The 25,450-nt window shown below is 50.8% G+C and overlaps 1 protein-coding gene across 14 annotated transcripts in view; it reads left to right on the forward strand.

The window, feature by feature from the left end:
• Positions 1–23,463, forward strand: part of CACNA1B (calcium voltage-gated channel subunit alpha1 B) — a 306,654-nt gene extending 283,191 nt beyond the window's left edge. For 12 of the 14 annotated variants that reach the window (XM_027687401.1, XM_027687404.1, XM_027687405.1 and 9 more), the window contains 9 exons: positions 3,987–4,095; positions 6,852–6,959; positions 8,124–8,233; positions 9,275–9,402; positions 10,405–10,531; positions 11,129–11,239; positions 15,650–15,857; positions 16,991–17,199; positions 19,265–23,463. In XM_027687401.1, the coding sequence (XP_027543202.1) occupies positions 3,987–4,095; positions 6,852–6,959; positions 8,124–8,233; positions 9,275–9,402; positions 10,405–10,531; positions 11,129–11,239; positions 15,650–15,857; positions 16,991–17,199; positions 19,265–19,801 (1,647 nt within the window). In that variant the 3' untranslated portion in view covers positions 19,802–23,463. The remainder of the gene's footprint in view (positions 1–3,986; positions 4,096–6,851; positions 6,960–8,123; positions 8,234–9,274; positions 9,403–10,404; positions 10,532–11,128; positions 11,240–15,649; positions 15,858–16,990; positions 17,200–19,264) is intronic. The other 2 variants (XM_027687403.1, XM_027687414.1) reach the window with 2 other exon arrangements.
• Positions 23,464–25,450: the final 1,987 nt, after the last annotated feature.

Raw genomic sequence — 25,450 nt, forward strand, 5'->3', positions numbered from 1 at the left:
TTTTTCTTTAATTTTTCTTTTTAAATTACATTTTTGTATCCCATTCCAAAACACGAGACACAGCCTGGAAGCACAACTTCAAACAGAAAAAACAGCAAAAACTGAGGGAGAAGTTAATTTTTAAAAAAAAACCTGAGTACAGTCTAAACATCTGGTTCAGGTTTTTTTAACCCTTTTGTTGTCCCTGCTGGATGAGCAACACTGGGATTTTTTCCCTGCTGGTTAAGGATGAAAATCAAAAGTTCTTGATGAATTTTCCAAAGAGAAAATTTTGAGTCAAGCAAAATATTTGAGAAATTTCCCCACTTTTCAGTTGGATTCCAGTTCCTTTATGGGTCCTGTAGGGAATTAAAATGCAGGTAAAATTAGCAAGTGGTTTGGAAAGGATTGACATTTCCTGCTCTGCACAAGGAGATATTTTTATGTATGGGGTTGTTTCGTAATAATAGAGGAAAAAAATGAAGATATCGTCTTGTTTCAACCTTTCAGCTGCATTTCTGGAATTAGGAAAACACCCCAGGGAATAGTGAGGGATGTTCAGGGATCCAGTCCCTCCTCAGGGGTGGCTGTGCCAGTGTCTGGCTGATTCCTTGGCACCCCTGGGTGCCCAGGGGGGTTTGGGTTTGGGCTCAGGTCTCACCAACCTCCTCCCTCCCCTCCCACCCATCCTGGTGGCAAAGCTATTTTGAATCCAAGATGAATCAACTCCTCTCTCCCAACCGCTTCATCTCCCAGAAATGTCATATATTTATTTAAGCAACGTTATTTTCTCGACTCAGAAGCTTCCAAGGAAGCAGATTTCCCTGGTTTTGGGGAAGGATTTTGTGGCTGAGGCCTGTAGGGCTTGGCTGCAGGAGGTTTTAGGCACTTCTGGCTCATTTTAGGGGCTTTTTTTTTTTGGGTAAAAAATGGGTGGGTGCTCTGGGAGGTGCAACTTGCAGCTGACCTTGAGCAAGTTCTCCTCGACTGGTTGTCAGGGAAGGATGGGGAGATGTATCCCGGTTTTCCACCCTGATGGAGAGAGGGAGACATCCCATCCCTGCCTGAGGAACAACACAAAGCCGCTTTTTCTGCTCAGTTCTGGGTTGTCAGGTCAGAAATCACAGTGACCCAAAGGTCTCTCAGTTGACCTGTTGGACCAGTTTGCACAGTTGGGATGGAAAAAGTGCTGCTGGAGACCAGGAAGTGTGTGGAGGGAATGGCAGGGAGAGGAGGGAAAGGAGGTGCTTTTTGGGAAGAGCCTCTTCCAGGTGCCTGTTCACGGCACCTCTGCTCGGAATTTCTCTGTGGGTTTGGCTCAGCATGTAAAAAAAAATCCCCCTGGAAAACCTTTCCCTAAATGCTCCTGGTTAAAATTTAAGAGGAAAAGCCTTTGTACAGCAGGGGTGTGACGTGGCCTGTGTTCTGCCTCCGTGTCCTTTGGGAATTCAGTCTGGAAAATCAGCTGGGGAGACCTGGGATGTGTCAGTCCCAGTTTTTGGGGCTAGTTTTTGTGAGGATAGAGCTCTCCTGTGGGGAATTATTTCTCATCTGCTTGTTCTTCACTTCCGTGCATCTTCTCTCTCTGTCTCTCTCTCCATCCCTTAACTCTCTCCCACTGAAGTGGGATTCAGTGGGACTCTCCAAGTGGTAACTCTGGACTCTCATTGATGGATTTCTGGTAACTTTTTGTGTGCTGAGGGCAGAAATCTCCATTGAAATCCTGTTTTGTTGCCACAAGTGAACAGAAAACCAAATCTGTGGTGTTGCCAGCATTTGATACCGTCAATGAATTACAAAGGGAGGGAAGTCTGGGCTTTGATTTCCCCGGCTCTGAGGCTGGACAGACATGGAAAATGACCTTGGGCATGCTGGAAGGAAGATCTTGGAGATTCCAGTGGTTTGTTTCAGAGTTGAGGAGACAGGGGAGGTTGTTATACCGGTCTCTTGTCTCTCCAGCATGGAATGAGAGCCCAAGATGTGTGAAAAGATAAATAATGGAAGTGTCCAAGGCCAGGCTGGACAGGGATTGGAGAACCTGGTCTGGTGGAAGGTGTCCCTGCCCATGGCAGGGGGGTGGAAGAAGATGATCTGTAAGGTTTGTCTCAGAGATGAGGATAAAAAGATCTTAAAGGTCCCTTCCAAGCCAAAGCAGGCTGTGATTCTGAGGCAGCTCAGTTCATCCCTCTGGGAAGTTGTGTGTCAGAGATTGCTCCAAGCAGGGAGGCTAAACCAGGGATGGAAAGGGTGACCAAGCCTTGGCTTGGTTTGGGCGAAGCACAGGAGCAAGAATCAGGGCTCACAGGGACCACTCTGCCTCTCACCTCCCCTGAGGCTCCAGCAGGTCCCTGCTCTCACCTACAACCTGTTTCCCTTCACCCAAAATGTGCCCATGAGCAGAGGTGCTCCTGCCACACGTTCTCCCTGTGCCAGCCAGGGGGGTGAGCAGGGCTGCACCAGCAGCTGCAGCTCTGGAAAACACTGCCAGCCCTGTGCCCAGAGCCAAGGGAGGGTCTGCAGCCCACTGACAGCTCTGACAGCACTTGGGGCTGCTGGGAAACAAAGACAGGGTTTCTGTGCAGAGCTAGAGATCAAAAAAAAAACAGCTTAAGGAGCTCTCAGATGGGGATGAAGTTCCCTCCCAGGAAGGGGCCCTGGCCAAGCTGCCCCTGGGTGTTCCAGCTCAGGCAGCTCAACCCCCAGTGACTTCCTCAGGCTCCACATTCCCTTGGAGAGTGGAAACACCGAGGTTTGGCTGATATGGTTCCAGGTTTGGTTGATATGGCTCTGGACAGGAACATTTCCAAACAGCTGGTGAGAACTGAGGAGCTGATAAATCACCATGTTGCTGAAGGAGAAGAAACCCCTCCTTTAAATGTGTGTCTCAGGTTATCAGCAAGGCTTGGAGAGTCTTTCCCCCTGTCAGCACGTCCATGCTCTGCTGCCAGAGGTGTTCAGGGGAGCCCCAGCTTTCCAAAGCAATCCCTTGCTTACCAGAATGATGAATTTACCCTGTGAGAGGTGGCCCTGGATGATGATGGGGGAAGGAGTAGCTGCCAGGTCTGAAAATCTTGGGAGATGCTGATCCTGAGGGACTGTTCCACGTTTGGATTGAAAGAACGTGGTGGCAATCACAGTTCTGCTCACGTTAATCCATGGGGAAGGTCTGGATGGGGCTGTGTAGCTCATTGACTGGAAGGGAAGTAGGAGACAAGGATGCCCACAGGGCAAGGAGGGAAGAGCCTGAACTCAGGGCTCTCCAGTGGGAAGGATGTGGACACCTTTACCTTTTAGCAGCCAGTCCCAAGCTGCCTCAGGTGCTTGAGCCACATCACAGGGCTCAGCAGCCTTGTTTCCAAGGTGGTCCCATCATGGGCCCACTCAGGGACTGCACATCTCCTGTACAGGGCCCTCCTTGTCTCTGGAAGTGCCTCCCTCACGTCCCACTCCCCAGCCAGGCCGCCTGCACAGCTGGAAGAGGCACAGCTGGAAGGGGCACAGCCACGTGCAGGATGGAGCTGGAGATGCAAACCCTTCATCAGCTCACCTCCTTCAGCACTGCCAGCTCCCATTTGTTGCTGTCCTGTTGTAGCACCAAAATTTAGGTGAAGGCAACCGGTGTAGGAAAGGGTGGAGGAGGTGGAGTTGTGGTTTATCGCTGCTTTGGGTACCAGCCACGTGTCTGGAGCTGCAGCATCACTGGAGACTGTCAGGAGCAGGGCAGCAGGCTGGGAAATGGGTTCAGAGGAGCATCCCAACTGGCTGCTTTTGGCAGAACTCCTTGTAGGATTGCGGTGCAGTGCTGGCAACCCCCTTGTTTAAGCACTGGAGCCACTGTGGTGTCTCAGCCCTGCTCCTGGACAGGAGCTGAGATCCAGGAGCTGCATTTTAGCACACAAAAAGTTCCCCCATGTCTCAGTCTGGGTGTTTGAAGGGCTGGCAGAGGGGAGGGCGGGGTGGGGGGAGGAATCCTGAGCCACCCTCACGGCGAGTGTTTCCCTCCCCAGCGCCTGGTGAGGATGAACATGCCCATCTCCCCCGAGGACCTGACCGTGCACTTCACATCCACGCTGATGGCCCTGATCAGGACTGCCCTGGAGATCAAACTGGCCTCAGGTGAGAGGGAGGGGGTGGCACAGTCATCTGGAGGGCACAGCAAAGGAAACAGGGGCAGTTCAGCTCCTTGGCACCCTCTGTGCCGTGCCATGGTCACACAGGGATCAGGGAAGCTGGAGCCACATCCAGGCTTGGACTTCATTATGCTGCAGTAGATTTTTGTACACAGGAAAAAACCCAACCAAAAGCAGTGCCCTGTGTAGCCTCTTCCAGAGCTTTTCCATGGCTTTGTCAGCCTCCAGCCTGTGCTTTCAGGATGAGAGGAGTTTTTACCATCTGAGCTCTGGAAAACCAGGAGAAGACAATTCCAGTTTGCTGAGAGCACACGTGGCTCAACCCCCAGCTCATCTGCTGAAACCATGGGTGGAAATCCTGTTTTCCTATTGCCAGCCTGGCATCTGCCAACACCTGAGGGCAAAGGGAGCCTTGGGGGCTGGCACAGAGGGGTCCTGAGCACCACTGCTGCATGGCATCCCTGGAGATCAAACTCACCTCAGGTGAGGGGAGGGGGATGTCTGAGGGGATGGCACAGTCATCTGGAGGGCACAGCAGAGGAAACAAGGGCAGTTCAGCTCCTTGGCACCCTCTGTGCCATGCCATGGTCACACAGGGATCAGGGAAGCTGGAGCCACATCCAGGCTTGGACTTCATTATGGTACAATAGATTACTTATACATAAGAAAAACCCAACCAAAACCAGTGCCCTGTGAAGCCTCTTCCAGAGCTTCTCCGTGGCTTTGTCAGCCTCCAGCCTGTGTTTTCAGGATGAGAGTTTTTATCATCTGAGCTCTGGAAAACCAGGAGAAGACAATTCCAGTTTGCTGAGAGCACACGTGGCTCAGCCCCCAGCTCATCTGCTGGCTTGGTGTCATCTCAAAACCACAGGAATTCTGCTCCAGGTGGAAATCCTCTTTTCCTGTTGCCAGCACCCGAGGGCAAGGGACCTTTGGGGCAGGGACAGAGGCATCCTGAGCCCCTCTGCCTTTGGGGTGGCTGCATCCTGGGGATGAGACATTGGCCATCCCAGTGGAGAGCTCTCAAAAGAGAAGAATCCTTGTGTGTGCTCATTGCTGTTCAACAGGAATGAGAATTTCCACACCCCTTAACTATTCCAGCACGGGGGAAAGCCAGCCCTTCCTTCCCAATTGCTCTCTGCTGGCAGCCAGGCACTGACTCCAAGTGCCCTGAACCACATTCTGCCTTGAGATAAAATTATTTAAGTGTTTAATCAGGCGTTTACTTGACTTCCCAATTAAACTTTGTAATGTAATAAAACACACTGGCCTTTTCTCTGGGTCACTACAGCATTTAATCAGCCTGGCTGGGGTCACAATCAAGGCATGCCTGGCCCCAGCACTTTTATGCCTAATTTAAAAGTTAACAGGAGGTAACAATGCTCTTATGAGCACAGGGCAAGGCAGGGTTGGGGTTTGTGCTTTCCTAAGCAGTTTTAGGCCAGCACTCCAACCTCCCTGTGTTAATCACCTCCCTCACGTGTTGCTTAAACTTGGATGCTTTGGGTTGGCATTGCTGGAAGGAGACAAACTTTGGAGGTCACTGGGGCTCCCTAAGGGAGTGAAACTCGGGGAGTGATGCTGAGCATCAGACACTCATTTCTAAGGATGCCTTTAGGATTTCCTGGGACTTCAAGGGCCAGCACTTTATTTCAGGAATAACTTCTAGCTGAGGATGCTGAGAGTTTGTGTTATTTTCAGCTTCTAAGTTACCTGGTAACTCAATGGTAACTCAAACAGCCTTTTTAACTGGAAAAGGCTCCCCCCTTCCCCTCCCTTTTTTTTTGGCTCTACCCTGGAAGAAACCAGAGAAGAGAGCTCAGCTGATAGCACTGGATTCCTTCTCTGCTTTCTCTCTGCTGTGGGGTGTGAGGTTTTGACCTGTTGTGTTGTTATGAGCTCGTTTGAATGGGTTTCATGTGCTACATTTAATTGAATCTTTAGTAGGACTAACAGGCCCTTAATAAACCCTCCCTAATGAGCTGCTGTGTGGGAGTTCAAACCACCGTGTAACAGAGTACCCAGAGCCTCCTCCCAGTACTTTTCTCTTAGAAAAATAATCTCTGTCATTCAGATGAACTAGTTAATTGGCTCCTGTGCAGAGCATTCAGCTGGGAGCTGCCCTGTTGGCTCACACAGCCTTTAATCACTTCCCACTGCTGCATTAAGGCCTCGCTTTGCCCCTTTGAACAGCTCAGCTCTGTTTTACCTTGAGATGGAGCTGCTGGTACAGAACAACCCGCTCGTGTCTCGCTGCCAAAGATTTTGGGAAGAGTCGGTGGCAGAGAGGGTTTATCACCCCTCATGGCATTGCTCATGGAAGGTGTCCCTGCCCACGGAGCTGGAGGATCTTTAAGGTGCTTTCTGACCCAAATCATTCCATGATTCATGTCCAACACCTCCTTTGCATCCCACCTGGGAGGTGCTGCTGCTTCCTGGAGGCGCTTCCCAGCGCCCTAAAGCAGGAGGCACCTGCAGTCAGGTGGAGCAAGTTTGAGCTTAAGTTTAAGCCCCAGGTAAGAGCAGAGGGTCAGCAGGTTGAGGTGATGATGGTCCTGCTGAATTCACACACTGTTTTCATGGAGGGAGCCACCAGTTCCCTTCTCCACATCTGCTGCAGCTGTGCTGGCTCCCCCTTCTCAAGGAATGGAAGGACGAGGATGCAAATGCTGGGATGGGCTGCCAAAACAAGAGTTTTCACTCTCCTTCCTGTGCCTCTCCCCCTCCCCTCCCTCTCTGCAGGTGGAGTTAAACAGCACCAGTGTGATGCTGAGCTGAGAAAGGAGATCTCCCTGGTTTGGCCCAACCTGTCCCAGAAGACTCTGGATTTGCTGGTGCCTCCTCACAAACGTAAGTGGTTCAGCAGCAAGCACTGGATCCATCCCAGACACTCAAGAAGCCCAGGAAAGGTTTCCCCCTCCTTGTCTGAGCTGTCCCAAGCCCCATCTGGGCACACAGTTGTGTGGAATCAGCTTCTTGGCATCCTCTGTGCTGCCATGCCGTGGGCACACAGGGATCAGGGAAGCTGAGGTCACATCCTGGCGTGGCCTTCACGATGCTACAGGAGATTTTCTGTACACAGGGGAAAAGAACCCCAAAACAGTGGCAAGAAGGCCAAGAGTGTGGCCTTTTCCAGGGCTTTTCCATAGCTTTGTCAACCTCCAGCCTGTGCCTTGCAGGATGGGAGAGCAGTTTCTCCCATCTGAGCTCCAGAAAACCAGGAGAAGAAAATCACACTTTGCTGAGAACTCAGAGAATCAGAAGTGAGGTGTTTGGGGGCTAAAGCCCTTGTGTTGATGATGCCCTGGGAGAATGTGCTGAGAAAATGGAAAGTTTGCCCAGCCAAGGCTTCTGAGTTCCTGATTAATGAGGAGCAGTGCAGAGCAATAAGGGCGCTGTTAATTAAGAGAAATGAGGTTGCTGAGGAGGTGCAAATCAGTGGGCAGTGACTGCTTAAATCTTTCCCTGCCCTCTGTATCTGCTGCCCCAGCTCCCTGCTCCATGGTGAGTGCTCCAATGCTGTGTTGGGAAGGGCTGGTTCTGGGTCTCTGAGGGTGGAAAAAGACATCTGGAAAAATGAAATGCTCTTTAAATGTTTATTTAGCCCATTATGCCCAGGTTGCCTGTAATTCAAACAAAGAGGAATAAGGCTTTTTTTTTCTTGATAACAAGCTGGCTGTGGATCTGGCCTGATTTTAGCAGTTCTCTCAGCAATGCTTACAATGCCACAGAGGTTTCCTGCCTGGTTTTTGCTACGTGATCTCTGTGTTTGATCTCAGATGGGAGACGCAGCAACAGGCAAAGAGCTGAAGAAGTCAGTTGTAACCTTTTCCTCATAATTTTTTTCTTTCCCCTACTTTTCTGTGTCTGTTCTGCCTCTTTATTCTGATGTTTCTTCTCCCCCTCCTTGTTTTTTGTACCCGTTTGCTGTTATTTTTTGTGCTTTTTGACTTACCCTGCGCTTCTCATCCTTGGAATTTTTTCATGTTTCGATATCTCACCCTCCTCTGGCAGCTGATGAAATGACTGTGGGGAAGGTCTACGCAGCACTGATGATATTTGACTTCTACAAGCAGAATAAGAACAGCAGGGAACAAGTCCAACCCCCCGGAGGCCTCTGCCAGGTACCCACCAAAAAGGTGTTTTACTCCATCCTCCCTCTTGGGCAGCCCCTTTTCCAGCTTTTAGAAGCTCTCACCAGCAAGTTTGATCCAGAAAGTCTGCATTCTTCTCTGGGCAGGGTTGGAAAATGCTGTCTCAAAAATCAAAACCCCTCCTGAAAGTCTCTCTGAAAAACTATTAAAAGAAATTGTTACAGTTGCCTTTTCCGGTAGATCCAGAAAGACTTTGTCCAAAAAATGTCAGCTGATGTTTGACAGTCTAAATCCTGTTTTCAGAAGTGGCCCAGGGACTGGGGAACACCAGAAGATTTCTTTGGTGGGGGTCAAAGAATTAGTGAAAGCTGATGATAGTTTGGCTGTAAAATGTTGTGAGTTGCTTTTGAAAATGGGAATTATTGAAAATCGTTTGGGCTCTAATGGGAATTACTCCAAAACATTTTGGCTCTAATAGATTTTAAGGTTTTTTGGAATTTCTTGGAAGTATTTCTTGAAAGTATTTCCACCCTGAGTTCTGCTCAGTTGGTTAAAACTTGGTGCTGATGATGCCAAGATCATGGGCCATTCATTTAAGAGTTGGACTCGATTATCCTTGGGGGCCCTTTCCAACTCTGAATATTCTGTGATATTGCCACACAAATGGCTTGAGATTGAAGCCCCAATGGTTTCCAGTAGGACAAATAGCTGTTGTTTTTAGGATGATCATCCAGCTGAGCTCCAGCACGGCACAGAGATCTGTCCTGCACGTGGGTGGCTGCAGCAGAGCCCGAGTCACAACCTGGGGGAAATCCCATCCCTGAGGGAAATCCCAGTCTGGGAGAACACTTAGAGGGATGGGGGATTGCAGTACAATGACTTGACTTGTACAAAGCTGAGGGCAGCAGGTCCTTCAGAGCCTCTCCCAGCCGTGGTTGGGCCAGGCTGGGCTTTGGGCTGGGCTGGGCTTTGTGCTGAGCTCATCTCCCAGCGTGGCAAAGTGGACTTTTGTTAAAAGCCCTTCAGCCCATGCCAGCTGTGTCTCTGACACCCTTCCCTTGTGCTTGGCAGCCTGGCCCAGTGTCCCTGTTCCACCCCTTGAAGGCCACCCTGGAGCAGACCCAGCCCACAGCGTTCAACAACGCCAAGGCTTTCCTGCGCCAGAAGAGCTCGGCCTCCCTCAACAACGGGGGTGCTCTGTGAGTATCCCCTGACCCCCCACAAAGCCCTCACTGGGTGTGTCCATCAACCTTGGTTCAGTGGCTCTGGAAGTGGGAACACCAAGACCAGCAGCCCCGTCAGACCGTGGCTGGGATGATTCCCATTGGTGGCTTCCAAAACGCCTCTGTCTGTCTCTGCTTCCCGCTGCTGCCTGGGGTGGAACACTGGGGTCTCCAGACCTTTGTGTTTCCTCAGTGGTCTCCCTTGAATCTTCCTTGCAGAGCTTTCCATTGTGGGTGGTTGCGAGTGTGAGTTTCCTCGCGGGAATTTGGGATAGTTGCAAAACAACCAAACAAACCCCAGTCCACCAGTGAGTTCCTGGGAGTCCAGGGGTCCTTGGGGACAAGGTCATCCCTGGAGCTCAGGGACTTGGTAACAGCAAGAGCTTCTTTAGACTTGCCACGACAGAATGTGTCTCTTTGGGCAAAATAATCCCTCCCCAGAGAGCTTTCCAAGCAGTTCTAGGAGCAGTGATCCCTAAGGAATTCTCCATTTCCTGCTCTCCAGGTGACTTTCCTCTGGGTCACACAACTGCTGTGGATTTTTAGGGATAGACATCCAAGGTTTCAACAACCCTGATGGGGCATTTTGGAAGCCACCAGTGGCTCAGAGTGAAACCCGTGGGTACCACTGGCCTTTGAGTGAATGTCCTTTAGTTTTGGTGTTTGACCACTGTCCAGCTTGTCCTGCTCACAGAATTGGCCTGAGCTCCAAAATTCTTCATTCTTCTTCATCAGGAATTAAGTCACAGAAATTGCTTTTCTCAGTTACTGGAAAAAAAAAATAAAAATATGACTGTTGTGATTTCCTTGTTCTCATGGGATCTTCAGGCTCTGTAGGATGGGATCCTGGAAAAAACCCAGGGGACCTGATAGTGTCACCAGCAGCTCTGGTTTCCCAAGTTTGCCACACTGCGAGTTCAGCAAAATCATCGTTGCGAAAGAGTGAATGTTTTTCCTTCCCTCTTTTCCTTCTGGCAGCCCAGCCCCAGAGGGTGGGATCAAAGAGTCCAGCTCCTGGGGGACCCAGCGCACCCAGGACGTGTTTTATGAGACCAGGACCCCAGCTTTTGAGCGAGGCCACTCCGAGGAGATCCCCATCGAACGGGTGAGCACGCGGGGGGCAGGTGGGAAGGCAGGGCATGGTGAGGGGCAGGAGATTCCACAGCTGTGGCAGGACTTTAGAAATCATAGAAAACGTTCAGGATACCAGGTGGAGAGAGGGTGACACGCATGAAATGGTAGATCTGCCCCGTGAGGCAAGTGTTGCTCTTACAACCCCAAATTTGCTTATGGGGGAAGACCAAATCCCAACATCTTCCACAGCCTGATAGCTGTGATGGGGACACCCTTTCCGTGGAATTCTGTCTTGCTGCAATGGGTTACCTAAGGTTCTCTCTTCCCATTATCTCAGCCCCAGTGTCATCAGTGTCCCAGCTCGGGTGAGGGGTTTCACAGGTCACAGCTGGGGCTCGTGGCTGCTGGAAGAGCCTGGCCCAGTGCTGTCCTTGCTGCAGAAAGCCCAGCAGACAGAGAGTAACCTTCTTCACAGCTCTTCATTTACTCTCTGTCCCATCCCACCATCTCCTCACGACGACATCCGACCTAGCAAAGCATGCTCAGGTGACGGCTTCAAAGCTCAGGTGATGGCTTCAAAGCTGATGTTCATGTTCTTGCTACTGAATACATGTCATGTTTCCATCAGGTGGTAGAAATGAGGGAAATCAGCCCCACAGTTGCCAATGGAGAGCCCCAGCCAGGCCTGGAGAGCCAGGGCCGGGCGGCCTCCATGCCACGCCTGGCTGCCGAAACCAAGGTGAGCGGGGGAGACCTCACTGCTGGAGGGGGCCAGGAACTCAGGGGCTGCTCTCTCTGCTTGTTGTGTTGCTTGTGGATGTTTGTTTTAGGAGATGTTTGCTGATCTGGAGACAGGAAGCCTTTATTCCAGCAGGTGTTGGTGTGTAGTCACAGCGCTGTCCCCGGTTTTACTCGTCCCTGGTTGCAGCAAAAAGCAGCCCAGAGGGATCCCTGTGGCTGGGGCTGAGGGCTGCCCACCCAAGGGTGTCCTCACTGACTGGGGGCAATGCCACTTGCCAGAGAAAGACATGTATTTCCCATTGCCAGCTGTGTGTCATCATCAGACAGCCCAGCAGGACATGCTCATGTGCCTTGGCCTTGAAAAAGTGAGGAGATGTGCTGTGAGTGTCTTAGATGAATGTAGGAGAGAATAGTAGGGAGCCTTGCCTGGAATGCTGCATTTGGACACTGAGCATCCTCCTGGTTTTTCCTCTTCCCACCATACTCAGCATGTGCTGTACTGTTCTTCTCCAGGGAAATGGTGTCCAGGAGATCCCTTGGGTAGCTTTTCCTAAAGAAATCCCATTGTAGAGTTACTTCTCCAGCAATTTGTGGACACTGCTTAGTGTGTAGGATGTCAGAGACCATTTCTGGCCATTCCACATGTTCATTGCTGACTGTTTGTCCCACTGTCCTGCCTCCTGTGTGTCAGAACATCTCCCCAGTCATGTTGTGTCTCATTCCAAGGGCCTGATGCATGATCAGGAGGGAGCAGCCTGGGTTTGGGGGCTGTTCCCATTGCTCTCCGTGGGAAGCAGAACATGAAAGAGCTGCTGCACCCTAAAACTGAAAGCTTGTGCTCTGCACACACAGCAGCAGCTCCAGCACATGGAATCTTTGTGCTCCCAGCAGGGAGCCTGTGCCTGGAATGCTGCTTTGGGACACTGAGCATCCTCCTGGTTTTTCCTTTTCCCACCATACTCAGCTCATACTCAACTCAAACTGTGAGTTTGGCCAGTGAAATGGTGTTGAGGATTTCCCTTGGGTAGCTTTTCCTAAAGAAATCTCATCAGAGAGTTGGCTTTTACAGCAGCTTGTGTCTGTAGGATGTCAGAGACCATTTTTGGCCATTCCACATGTTCATTGCTGACTGTTTGTCCCAAACACTCTCCAGCCACTGTCCTGCCTCCTGTGTGTCAGAACATCTCCCCACTCATGTCGTGTCTCATTCCAAGGGCCTGATTCATGATCAGGAGGGAGCAGCCTGGGTTTGGGGGCTGTTTCCATTGCTCTCCACGGAGAGAAATGGAAGAATGCAGCATGAAAGAGCTGCTGCACCCTAAAACTCAAAGCACACACAGCAGCAGCTCCAGCACATGGAATCTTTGTGCCAAGGTACCGGGGCTGGCACAGGCTGCCCTTCAGCAGGGAATCTCCCAGCTGGCTTCAGAAGCTGCAGCCTTTGTGTGAGCTGGGATTCGCTGCGTTATCAGGAGCACTCCTCAACATGCTTAATAAAAGCACCAGACCCCAAAGCAAACCCATCCTCCCTGCCTTCCCCCTTCCCAGAACAAAGTTATCCTTTATCCTGCAGCACCAGTAGCATCTTCCCGTGCTGGGGGATGCGGTTGGCAGCAGCAAGGCCAGCAACACAAGCCTTTCCTTGGGAAACTCCTCTCCGTGGCAGTCAGGTTTTGCAGAAGGGAGTGTCCCTGGCAGAAATGTGTGGTTTGTGTCCCCCCAGGGCATCGCTGCCCCTCGTGGAAGTGCCTCATCTGGTTGTGAATCAGGCCGGGAATCCCCCAGCAGATCTAACCTCATTTAATAATACACGTGTAAATAATACTGGTCGTGGCTTTGGGTGAATAACTGACGTACTTTCTGTGTGTGTCTCCCCCCTCCCCCCTCCCTCTCACATGCTGCTCTGCCCCTCCCCAAACTTTTGAGTTCTTTCTAACTCTCCTTTGCGACGCTTTCTGTTTCTGGCTGTTCTCCCTTTCTGTTCGCCCGCCGTTCCTCTGTCTTTTTTTTACGTTCCACTTTAAAAAAAAAAAAAAATATACCTTCCCCGTGTTTTCAACCTCCCTGTCTGCTGTCCTGCCCCCATCCCCTCCCTCCCTTGTCGTCATGGTGTCTGCTGCCCATCTGCCGTGATGTCTGACAATGGCTGTACTGTGGGGCTGCTTCCAATAATGTCTCTCATCTTGTCCGAATTGTTTGCAGAGGAGCAAAGCACGGTCGCCTGGGAGTTACCTGGCAGTATGTAGTTTGCACTAAGTTGTATATCCTCTTAAATTCATGCTAAGAAACGATTAACCTGCCTTTGAACCCTCTACTTTCTTTCCCCCCTTCTCATCTGGAGCCCAATGCAGCCGCTCCCTCTTCCCACTTTGCTGTTCCCTCGATCCACGGTTGCACGTCGCACGCTCTGGTAGCTGGGAGGGTGTGTTTATTTGGTGGTTTTGTTTATTTTATTTGTTTTGTTTATTTTATTTGTTTGTTTTGCTTTTTGTTTGATTCCATACGCCTCATTGCACGGGAATTTAGGGAGTGAAACCAATGGGTTTGGTAATGAAGAAGCAATTAGTGACTCTCAGTGTAGCCTCCTGAGGTTTTTTGGGAGCCCGTGCGTGCCCTGTTACCCTAATGAGGGCACTGCCAGGATTTATGGAAAGGGCATTCATTGCTTTGCCACTTCCCTTAGTGTCAGTGGGGAGTTCTGTGGAATAAGCACATAATTCCAGATTCCCTGGCAGAAGCACAGAAGCAGGACCAAACCCAAAGAGAAATGTTCATTTGTCATCAGTTTGGCTGCCTTGTTGGGAATTTTCTGTTACCTTCCTCCTGGCAGCTCCTATATGGAATTTTGAATTTTGAAAATCTGGAGAAGTGTTTTTAGTGGGAAGGACTTCCACTTGTCCCTTTTTTTGCCCATCAGACCATCCAGTTTACAGAACTCCCTGCCTTCCTCCAGCTTCAGACTCAGCAGGACAAACATGGAGCTCCTCAGTATAATTTAATGCCCACACACTGAAGGCCACAAGAGGTGACAAAAACAACTGCCCTTCAGTGGGAAGCACCAAAATTTGGGTGACTGCCCATATTGCACCTTTAGAGCCAGGATAATCTGCCTGTGATGGGAGGGAGGGTGGCTCTTTCCACTCAAAATAAGGAGCAGAGCTGTGAAACAACTGGTTTGGCACTGGGTAAATATCACAGGATATTCAGAGAGCTGAATTTCAGGATAAGCAAACAAAACAGAACAGACAGTAAAAATAATACAGGGCTCTTTGGAAAAGGTTACAGTGAGCAAAGTAAATGTTCTGCGAGGAGTGTTGTTGGAGGCACTTATTGGACTGTGAATTCAAACAAGTGTGAGGCTGAGGGAGCAGAGAACATCCTGAACTCCCTCCCTCTCAGACTGGACCACGGTGCTCTGAGATCTCTCCTCAGGGAAGCCTCCAGAGGGTGGATGAAGCACTGTCTCCACACAGAGCCAGCAGAGAAGGAGACATGGGAATGTTCCACTTTTTCTGAGCTTTCTACCTGGTGACTGGGCAGTGGGGAAGGCTGTGAGAATACCTGTCCTGCCACCTTGCCTTGGGTTCTGCAGAGCATCTTTGTAAGGCTTTGAACCCACAGGGAAGGGAGCAGAGTCTGGAGCTGCCCCTGGCACGGGGAGGGGGTCCAGCAGTGCCATGGAAGGCAGGTGACTGCGCTCAGTATCCAGATGTTTGGCCACAAATGATTGGAAAATGGGAATACCAAACCCGAGTGTTCATTTCTGGAGTTGTCCTGGTAGAATTCCAGGACATGCACACTCCCCTGCTTGTCCCAGCCACAAGGAGTGATGGTGGGACAAGAGAGGTTGAAATGTTGGATGGGATTGTCTCACCTGCAGGGAGGCAGAATTAATTTCTCGGTGGCTTAGCCTGTCCCTTGCCCACTTATCCCTGATCTTTCTCCCTCTCCCTGTGATGCCCAGCAGTGCTTTCATGCTTTGGGATGGCCACAAAGGCCCTGAAGCAGCTTTGGGTGAAACTAGTCTTGGAGGATTCTCTCTGTGAGGCGCTTGGCTACTGCGCTGTCCCCGTGTCCCTGCTGCCCTCCCGTGTCCCTGCTGCCCTCCTGGTGCTCCTGTGCCGCTGTGTGTGGTGTGAAGGTGCTGCCTGTGGCTCGTGGTACCCGTGGGTTGGCACTGTGCTGAAGTAAAGCCCATCTCAGCCCTCTGAGCTCACACCTGCCCCTCGATTCAGCGCTCGATCCCCCATCCCACGAGTCCTCCCGCCCGCTGTTCCTCTTATATCCAATTAACCATTTTTCTCCTCGCCCCTTTCTCTCGCTGACCCTCCCCACGGTGGGTGCCAGGCAGTGGGACAGGGGCAGCCCTGCCCTCACCCTGCTCCCTGTGCCTCCCTCTGCCTTGCAGCCCATCCCGGACACGAGTCCCATGAAACGCTCCGTGTCCACGCTGACCCCGCAGCGCCCTCATGCCATGCACCTCTACGAGTACTCCCTGGAGAGGATGCCCCCGGAGCAGGGGCACCACCACCACCACCACCGCTGCCACCGGAGGAAAGAGAAGAAGCAGAAGTCCCTGGACAGGGCCGCCCATCACTTGGCCGATGGACAGGCTGGTGAGTGTCTCCTGGCTTTGTGTGTGATCCCATGGGCCTTGTTGCACGGGAATTTAGGGAGTGAAACCAATGGGTTTGGTAATGAAGAAGCAATTAGTGACCCTCAGTGTAGTTTTCTGAGGTTTTTTGGGAGCCCGTGCGTGCCCTGTTGCCCTAATGAGGGCATTGCCAGGATTTATGGAAAGGGGATTCGTTGCTTTGCCACTTCCCTTAGTGTCAGTGGGGACTTCTCTCCCTGGAATAAGGCAGAAAGATGATCAAACCCAAAGAGAAGTGTTCATTTTTCATCAATTAACCCAAAGAGAAATGTTCATTTGTCACCAGTTCGGCTGCCTTGTTGTTGAGAATTTTCTGTTACCTTCCTCCTGGCAGCTCCTGTGTGGATTTTAAAAGCCTGGAGAAGTGTATTTAGTGGGAAGGACTTGACACTTTTTTTGCCCATCCAGTTTGCAGACCTCCCTGCCTTCCTCCAGTGTCAGGCTTGGCAGGACACACATGGAGCTCCTCAGTACAATTTAATGCCCACACAGTGAGGGCCACAGGAGGTGACAAAAGCAGCACAACAGGGTCCTGTTGATGGAGCTGGTGCAGCCCCCAGGGAGGCACCAGTGCCTGAGGTCAGACCTCATCAGGGTCTGCAGATTCCTCCTGAGGGGCAGCTCCAATCTCTGCTCTGTGTGAGCAGGGACAGGGCCCAGGGAATGGGTGGAGCTGTGTCAGGGCAGGGTCAGGTTGGATCTCAGGAGAAGGTTCTTCCCCCAGAGGGTGGTTGGGCACTGACCAGGCTCCCCAGGGACAGGGGGGCATTGTTGGGGTAAACTGTGCAGGGCCAAGAGTTGGATGGGATGATCCTTATGGATCTCTTCCAGCTCAGGATCTTACTGTTCCAAACTGAAGGCTGTGCTGGGCTCCTCCACCCCACCGTTGTGCCTCTGACAAACTTTCCAGCTCCACTACTAACACGAAGCTCCTCAGTTTAATTTAATGCCAACACAGTGGGGGGGCCACTTGTCCTCCTCCCTGCACTGGCCGGCGGGTGGGATTTGGGATCCTGCCTGAACGCAAGGAGCTCCCTGCTTCCCCCCCCGGGAGTCCCTCACGCTGGTGACCCCTAACCAACATTCTTCTTCCAGTAGCCCAGGCTGGTGAGTCTTCTGCCAAGGACAAGAAGGAGCGTGGGCGGTCCCAGGAGAGGAAGCAGCACTCCTCCTCCTCCTCCGAGAAGCAGCGCTTCTACTCCTGCGACCGCTACGGCAGCCGGGAGCGCTCCCAGCCCAAGTCTGCAGAGCAGAGCAGGCCCACCTCCCCCAACGGGGGGCCAGAGCAAGGCCCACACAGACAGGTGAGGAGAGGCAGGGTGGGACAGCAGCCCTGAGGTCTCCCAGGGGTTGGTTTGTGCGCCTTTCCCGTGTTTTGCTTAAATGAATGGAGATGGAACGGGGAGGGGAGGCCAGGCAGGGGTGGATTGGGGTCTCCATCGGGGTCCTGCTTGGTGCTTCACACCTAAAACTGGCATGGAAATGTCACTTGATGGCTTTTGAGCGGCCACCTACACAGTGAGGGACTCGAGGCTTCTCAGAGACAGGATCACAGAATGTGCCGAGGTGGAAGGGACCCAAAATATCATCGAGTGTGACTCCTGGCCCTGCACTGGACCATCCCCAAGAGTCACACCATGTGCCCAAGGCCCCACTGCCAAGGGCATCCTTGCTAACACAACACAACAGCCTGGGGGACCCCACAATTGGCAGCTCTTGTCTTGGCACTTCAGAATGTTTCAGCAGGAAGTGATTTGTTGGATGTTTTGAACAAAGACCTCGACATTTTTTTACTATCGAGACCATTTCCTAGATAAAAAGTAGTTTGAAAATGCCTTAAAAAAAATTTAGGTGTCTCAGCACTTATCAAAACAATGTGGAATCACAGAATCATTAAGGTTGGAAAAGCCCTCCCAGACCATCAAGTCCAAGCTGTGCCCAATGCCCACCTTGTCCCCCAGCCCAGAGCACTCAGTGCCACATCCAGTCCTTCCTTGGACACCTCCAGGGATGGGGACTCCACCACCTCCCTGGGCAGCCCCTTCCAGTGCATAACAACCCTTTCCATGAGGAAATTCCTCCTGATATTCAAACTGAACCTTCCCTGGCACAACTTGAGGCCATTCCTTCTGCTGTCCCTTGTTCCCTGGGAGCAGAGCCCGACCCCCCCCCAGCTCCCCCCTCCTGTCAGGGAGTTTCAGAGAGCCAGAAGGTCCCCCCTGAGCCTCCTTTTCTCCAGGCAGCCTCCAGCACTGCTGGATTTGCCAGGAAAACCACATGGGAAAAAACCCAGGCAGAGCAGAACAAGCACTGATTGACAGCCCGACAAGCAACAACCCGATTGTTTGATAGGAAGGAAAACTGCTCTTTAAAAATTAAAGGTCTGGTCTCAAAATGTTAGGTCACAAAAGGCTGAGGGATTTTTAAAACACTCTCACAGGGCTGCTCATGTACTGCCCTGGGAGAATGTAAACTCAAATGCCAAAACAAGGGCCTGTTCCTTTCACTCGTGGCATTTTTTTAAATTACTGCAGCTTAGGTCACTCTCACATGTCATTATTAGTAACCCAGGAAAGCTGCCAGGCTGTTCTACCACTCAAAAATCAAATGTGTGATATAAAAGAGGAGAAGGTGACACGTTTCTGTTAAAGGGAATTGTTAGTTCAAGCCTACCCAAAAACCTTTTTGTTGTTATTTTTTCAGAAAATGGCTATTTAATCAAAATACATGTAATTTCCAACGTACAAAAAAAACCAGTCCCCCAGATCCTCCTCCCACACAATCCGGTTCTGACCACAGAAATAGAATCACAGAATCCCAAAACGGTTTGGGTTGGAGCTTAAAGCTCATCTCGTTCCATCCCCCTGCCACGGGCAGGGACCCCTCCCACTAGACCAGCCCGACCCTCGGGTGAAGTTCTGCACAAACCCACCCCAAAGCAGATTTGGTTTTGTCTAAAATGCCCCAAACGAAGCAGGTTTTTGAGCTGCTCCTGCCCAGTCCAGGTAAGGCGCATGTGGAGCCTGTGTATGCTGTGGGTCCTTCCCCCCGGACAGTGTCCCCTCCTGTCGGAGCCGTGTCCCAGTTTGCGTCCTACCGATGCTCTGCCCCTCCCTGTCCTTACTCACCGCTCGCAGAACTTTGAACCCTCCAGCTCTTTTACATCTCGTGTTGAATTATTTCTGGAGAACCTCCTCCCCCTGACCGTGCTTGTCTAAACTCTCTCTTTTTTGCTTTTCTTCCCTCTTGTTGACTTGTCTCTCCCCTTCTGTTGCTTCTCCTTCTGTTTTACACCTGCCTGCCTTTGTGTTTGTCCGGTGTTTCCCCCTTTTTTATTTTTTGATTTGCTTTGTTCCAATTTTTATGTAGGGCAGTGGTTCAGTTAATGGGAGCCCCTTGCTGTCGACATCTGGTGCTAGTACCCCATGCCGGGGTCGGAGGCAGCTCCCACAGACTCCACTGACCCCACGCCCCAGCATCACTTACAAGACCGCTAACTCCTCGCCCGTGCACTTCACCAGTATCCAACCCGGCCTCCCCACCTTCTCCCCGGGACGCCTGAGCCGCGGTCTGTCGGAGCACAACGCGCTGCTCCGCGGGGAGCACCAGCCGCCCCCGCCGCCCGTGGCCCGCACCGGCTCCGACCCCTACCTGGGGCCCCGCGACGACGCCGACAGCCCCTCGCGCGCCGCGCCCGAGGACACGCTCACCTTCGAGGAGGCCGTGGCCACCAACTCGGGGCGCTCCTCAAGGACTTCCTACGTCTCCTCCCTGACCTCCCAGTCGCACCAAATCCGCCGCGTGCCCAACGGCTACCACTACACGCTGGGGCTCAACACGGGCCCCGGCGCCGGCGCCAGAGGACGTAGCTACTACCACGAAGCCGACGAGGACGACTGGTGCTAGCGGCCTGGCAGAGCCCTCTGCAGCGCGCGGGTTTAATTATGATGAGTTTTATCATCTGGAAGGCCGGCGGGGCAGCCCCTGCCACGAGAACTGCTCTGCGCCCCCGGGGCCGGAGACGCTCCTGCAGCCTCTCTCCTCTCTTTGTTCTTTATTTATTTTTTTTTCTTTTTTTAATTTATTTTTTATTTTTTTTTGCACTAGACAAATGGAGGAAGAAGGCTCCCTCCTTTGGGGGAAGGCAGCACATCTCTCTGTCCCCCCCTGGCCCGCCTCCCCACTGCCCTGTCCAGTCACAGACACGCACCAGATGCCAAACTGGCGACAGAGGCGAGAAGCCGAGAGAAGAGGGATCCTCACCTTCAGTGGTGGAAGAGCAGACTGTCCATCCTTCCTGAGATCGGCGCAGTTTTTGTTGGGCTATTTCTCAGTTAATTTATCAGCATCATTTTTTCCCCTCCCCTGTCAGGGTGGGAGTCGGGGGTCGCAGAGGACACACGGGGACAAGGATCACGCCCGCGCTCGGCCCCGTCGGCCGCTCCGAAGGGAGAGATGTACCCGAGCAACTGGGAGAGGAGAAACACAGCCCGGAACAAAGGACAGTCCATTGGGACTTGATGTTCAGCCACAGGAATTCCTTTTTGGCAGAGCTGGTGCCACCCCCCCCAGAGGTGACCCCGGCAGCCGGGGCCCTGCTGTGACAGCGCTGCCCTGGGGGTCCCTCTCACCCCACCCACCACATCCGGTCCTTCACACTGACACACCATAAAGCCACAAGAGAGCTACTTTGTAAGGACTGTTTTCCTTGCTGCTGAGACTTTCCATTCCGCCCCTCTCTGCAACACGCCCCTCACTGTTTTGTCTTGTTTACAATATAAGCTTGATTTAGCAAAAAAAAAAAACAAAAAAAAAAAAAAAAAAAAACCACAACTAAAAAAAGAAAAACCTGAAGGGAAAAAAAGGAGAAAAAAAAAAAAAAAAGAGGAAAAAGCGTAGGGGTGAGAAGAAGAAATGTTATTGGTTTTATATCAAGCTATTAGATAGAACTTTAACTTTTCATTGTGTGCATTTTTGTAAATTGTACAGTAAAAAAAAAAGAAAAAAAAAGAGAAAAAAAATTTACTCTTTATGTAGAGAATTAGTCCAATTGTCATTCCAGGTCCCACCGTTTCTACCGAATGCTCCAGTTGTTCACTACTAAGTGCCTAACCTTTGAAATCTTTCACAGTGACGATGCAACCTCTTTGCTTCGATGCATCAGACCTTGGGCGAGCGTGGGGAGGGCAGGAGGGGCAGGAGGGAGGGCAGAGCCCGGAGAGCCCCTCACCCTGGAGGGTCCACAGGGCTCCCACCGCCCCAACAGTGCACTCGAGTGCCAGGTTGGAAGCTTCCAGCGGGGAAGGCAAACACGCTTTGGGGTCGGTTTGGGTTTTGTTGGCCTTTTTTTTAAATTTATTATTTGATTTGATTTGATTTGGTTTTATCGGTGGGAGGGGAGTGATTGCAGCAAACAAACCCGGCCTTTTCGCATTGACTAGTGCTGAGGGAGGGATGCAGGTGGAAAAGTCCAGCATCTGCAGGGATGCTCTTGCAGGAGGGGCAGCGTCTCACCCGGACTGTGAGAGCTCTGGCCGTGCTCCTTGGGGCATCATCTGTGTGGAGGGCAGTTGGAGTGAGCCTTGGATTTATTACCTGTTAAGAGAAGGTCAAAATAATAATAATAATAATAATACTAATAATAATCAAAACCTCTAACTCTGATTCTCAGGGATGAGATTTCTGTGTTCTTGCAACAACTCTTGCGTTGGATGATTTCTTTCTTCTGTGGCCCTGTGGATTTCTGCACTGTGAGCCTGGCAAAGGGGCAAACACACTGTGCTGGCGGGGAGGGAGGCTGGAAGCAAAGCTTGGGCAGGACCTCCCATCCCTGGCTCTGCTGAGCCGTTGTAGGGCTGGTTTGGGGCTCAGGGTGGCCAGAGGACACAAGGAATAAAGGTGGAAGGAAGAAGGGTGGGAGGTGCCAGACGAGCACATCCCTAAAAACCTTGTTAGGAAGGAGGAGAAGGTTCCACAGAGGAATTGTTTCAGAGGATCTCCCAAGCCCCAGAACTGTGAAGCTTCTCCAGATGAAGCAGTTGCTTAGGACAGGGAGAGATCCCGCTGGATCCCGGTGATCCCGTTTGGCACTGGGGAGGTTGGAGGGTATTGGATGCTACCAAAACGCTCAGGAGGTCTCTCGTGCTCTCAGCAAAAGCCTTTCAGCCTCAGGCAGGGAGCAGTTTGCTGTAGGGTGGTTCTTCACATCTCCTGTAGCTCTTCTGTTGAGGAAATTCAACCTGTTTTGGGGTTTTTCTTTTCCGTTTCCTTCCGTGTTGTTTTTTTTTCCTTTCGTTCCGTTAATAACAACCTCTGGCCGATCTCATCCCTGGATTCTGCTGAAGGAGAACTCCTGTCTGTATCTCTGTCTCTGTATTTTCCTGTGCACTTCCAATCACGGCAGCGTGGCAGCCGGAGCTCCCCGTGGGCCGGGCTGGGATTCCCAAAAGGAGGGCTATGCAACAAGATGACACGTTCGGACACACATCCAAACCACCAACAGTCAGAAAGACCTTCCATCCATCCCGTAGCTTTATCTGCTGGATTTTCCTGTTTCAGGCTTCAGCATGATTGTGACCAAATGTTTGATACGTTTATTTTTTTTTTTTCCTCCCTTAAACGAAGGCACAAACACTTTATTTGAGAGTTTTCAAGAAAACGTTCCTCTTTTACTCCAGGAGGTTGAAGGGGAGGGGAAACACAAAATCTCTCTGCCCGTGCATGCAAACGTTGTAAAAAAAAATGGGAAGCAAAAGAGATGTCTTTCTGTACGGAATAATTCTGTCTTTTCCCCCTTCCTGTCCCATTTTAGACCCCCCAAACCCCCAGCCCTGCACTAAAACATGGCCTTGGGTCACCCCCAATTCTTAGGCAGAACATGAAGAAGAATTTTAAGTTGTCTAAGTCCTCCACCCACCTTGCAGGGGTCGCTGACAGTGACAGCCAAGCCTGACCACAACTGTTCATAACCCCCCCCGACCTTTTTTTACAGCCTCTCTGCTGTTTCTTCAACGCATCCATAATATTTCCAAGATTCCTCATAGTGAGTTGCCAAACTTGAATTGCACCGATCAGTTTTCTGCATCCAGAACCAGTCTCGTAGTGGCTGTACTTTGAATTAAGTAATGTTTGCATGTAAAATATATACATATATACATATATATAAAAGGAAACGAGAAAAAAAAAAGTATGTGCATGGAAAAAAAATGTTTATCTTCGTACTTTTTTGATACAATGTATTCATCAGTTGTTAATTTTTAATTATATTTGATATAAATTGGGGGTTTGTTGCAAAAACTTTATATTTAAAAAAAACAGTGTTAAAAATGATCGAAGTTCCGACCATGCAACACGAGCGGAACTTTACCCAAAAAAATAAAAAGGAGGGAACAAAAAAAAAAACGCAAGGAGAAAAAAAAAAAAAAGGTTCTGTGATTGCCTAGTTTGCTGCCTGAGTAATATTTATCAGCCAAACTTTGAATTCTGCAGTTGTTTCTACAATTAACATTTTGTATGAAGCAAAGTCCTTGAATTAAAAATAAAAACTTAGCAAAAAAAAAAAAAAAAAACCAAACCTGACAAATTCCCAGCCGGTGTGTGCAGTGTGGTGGTGACCGGGGAGAGCCGTGGAGGGACAGCCTGTGCCAGCCAGTGTGAAACTGGGCTCAGTTCTGCCCAAACTGGGATGTTCTCAAGGAATTGGCCACTTTTTGTGTTTGTTTCCGGAGAGGCTTCACAGAGGCTCGGTTTGAGTAGGGAGCTCTTTGCAAATTTGCCTTCCCGGTGTGGATCCAGTTGGAGGTTCCTGGAGTCCAGCAGGCAGCAAAACTGTAGGATTTAAGCTTAATCACCCCAGCAGTGATTGATTCCTTCCAGGGTTTCAGCAGAGGGATTGTTATCTTGTAGAACACTCTCCCAGGTTGCCCATCCCTGGAGACATTCCAGGTCAGGTTGGATTGGGCTCTGAGCAGCCTGATCTATGGGAAGATGTCCCTGCTCACCCCAAAAGGGTTGGACTGGATGGCCTTTAAAGGTCCCTTCCACCCCAAACTGTTCTGTGTGCAAAAATGTGGCTCCCTTTGGCTTTAACCCTGATTCAACCCTAAGCTCACTCATAGCAGATGTTCTTGGTGCTACCTCAGGTAGCCAGAAAATCATGGATTGGTGTCAGAAGTCTGTCATGTGTCCAGGCCGTGCTGTAGCACTTGTACAAAAAAAGAATTAATAATAATAATAGTAATAGTAATACTTGTGGAGTTCACCTTGAAGTTCCTTCTCCCAAGACTTGCACTGAGCAGAAGTAAAACCCAAGGGCTCTTGGTACACAAGGAAGGAACTTCTCGTTTCTTTGGATAACTGGAGAACCACCCTCATTCCCTGCCGGGGGAGAAATCCACTGTGTTTCTCCTTCATCAGGGTCTGCTGGTGTCACACTTCTGACAATGCCAAGGACTCTCCAAAAATTCTCCAGGACAATGAACAGCAGCAGGACCGTTGCATTTTTGCACTTTTCAGAGCACAAGGTCTGTTTTAATGTCTGACTCTTCTTCTCTCTTGTTGCATCATTTCTGTGATGAGACCACCCAAGGTCCCACCTGAGATTCGGTGTGGAATGGAAGGAAAAGGTCCTGAAATCCCTGATGATCAGGTCAGGCTGTAGCTTTGGAAGGAAAAGGTTTTTCTTGAGGTCACACAGGACATGATTAGTGGGGTTTGGAGCAGAAGATCTCGACTTGTGATCTGGTCTGTGCGGGGCTTGGGGCTCCAGGGCAGGACAACAGTGGAGCAGAGGGGAGAAGAGTAGGATTTTTATTACTTTTAAGAGCATTACTTTTGAGATATCCCAAACAAAGGCAGAGTGGAGGTTTCTGAGCAGCGTACAAGGGAAGGTTTGCAAAGGTTTGCACGAGAGCTGAGGATCAGGATCAATGTGCACCCCCACCTCAGAGGGGACCCCCACGGTCCCTCCACACCCACCTGGGGAGCTGGAACCTGCCTGGAGGACTGGATGAACCCCCTTTCCCCTCCAGATGTGTATCACAGAGAACCTCCACAACCAGTTTACAACCCTACATATGTTTTAAAATCCTAAAAGCCTTTTGGTGACTTTCTGCACTTTTAGAGTATTTTTTATTTCTTTTTTTTTTGATTTCTCCCTCCTGATTTCAGTTGTATCCTTTTGGTCTGAGGCATCAACGCACCATCAGCTTCTCCAGGGACTGCCTGAGTCCTGAAGGAGCTGGAGCAGGCAGGATCCCCACTGCCACACTCAAAGCATCTCCCACATCCCAGACACTGGATGTGGAACCCTCGGGTTTGTTTTGCTCCGGTTTGATTTCAGCTGAATTCCACAAAATGGCTCTATTTTTACACCATTCCTGGTATAACTCCATGCACAGCTGCTGTCAGGGGGTCTGCACAAGTTCTCTTCCCCCCAGGGGCACATCTTGCTAGCAGAGACTGCTGTATTTCCATCCCCTGTATTTCCATTCCCTGTATCTCCACTCCCAGCCCTGTGGATAAAATCCGGATCAGCATTTCCCACGCCAGCACCCC

The sequence above is a fragment of the Neopelma chrysocephalum genome, unplaced genomic scaffold (genome assembly GCF_003984885.1).
Source record: "Neopelma chrysocephalum unplaced genomic scaffold, ASM398488v2 Primary Assembly neopelma1_74, whole genome shotgun sequence".
In the NCBI taxonomy this organism is placed as follows: Eukaryota; Metazoa; Chordata; class Aves; order Passeriformes; family Pipridae; genus Neopelma; species Neopelma chrysocephalum.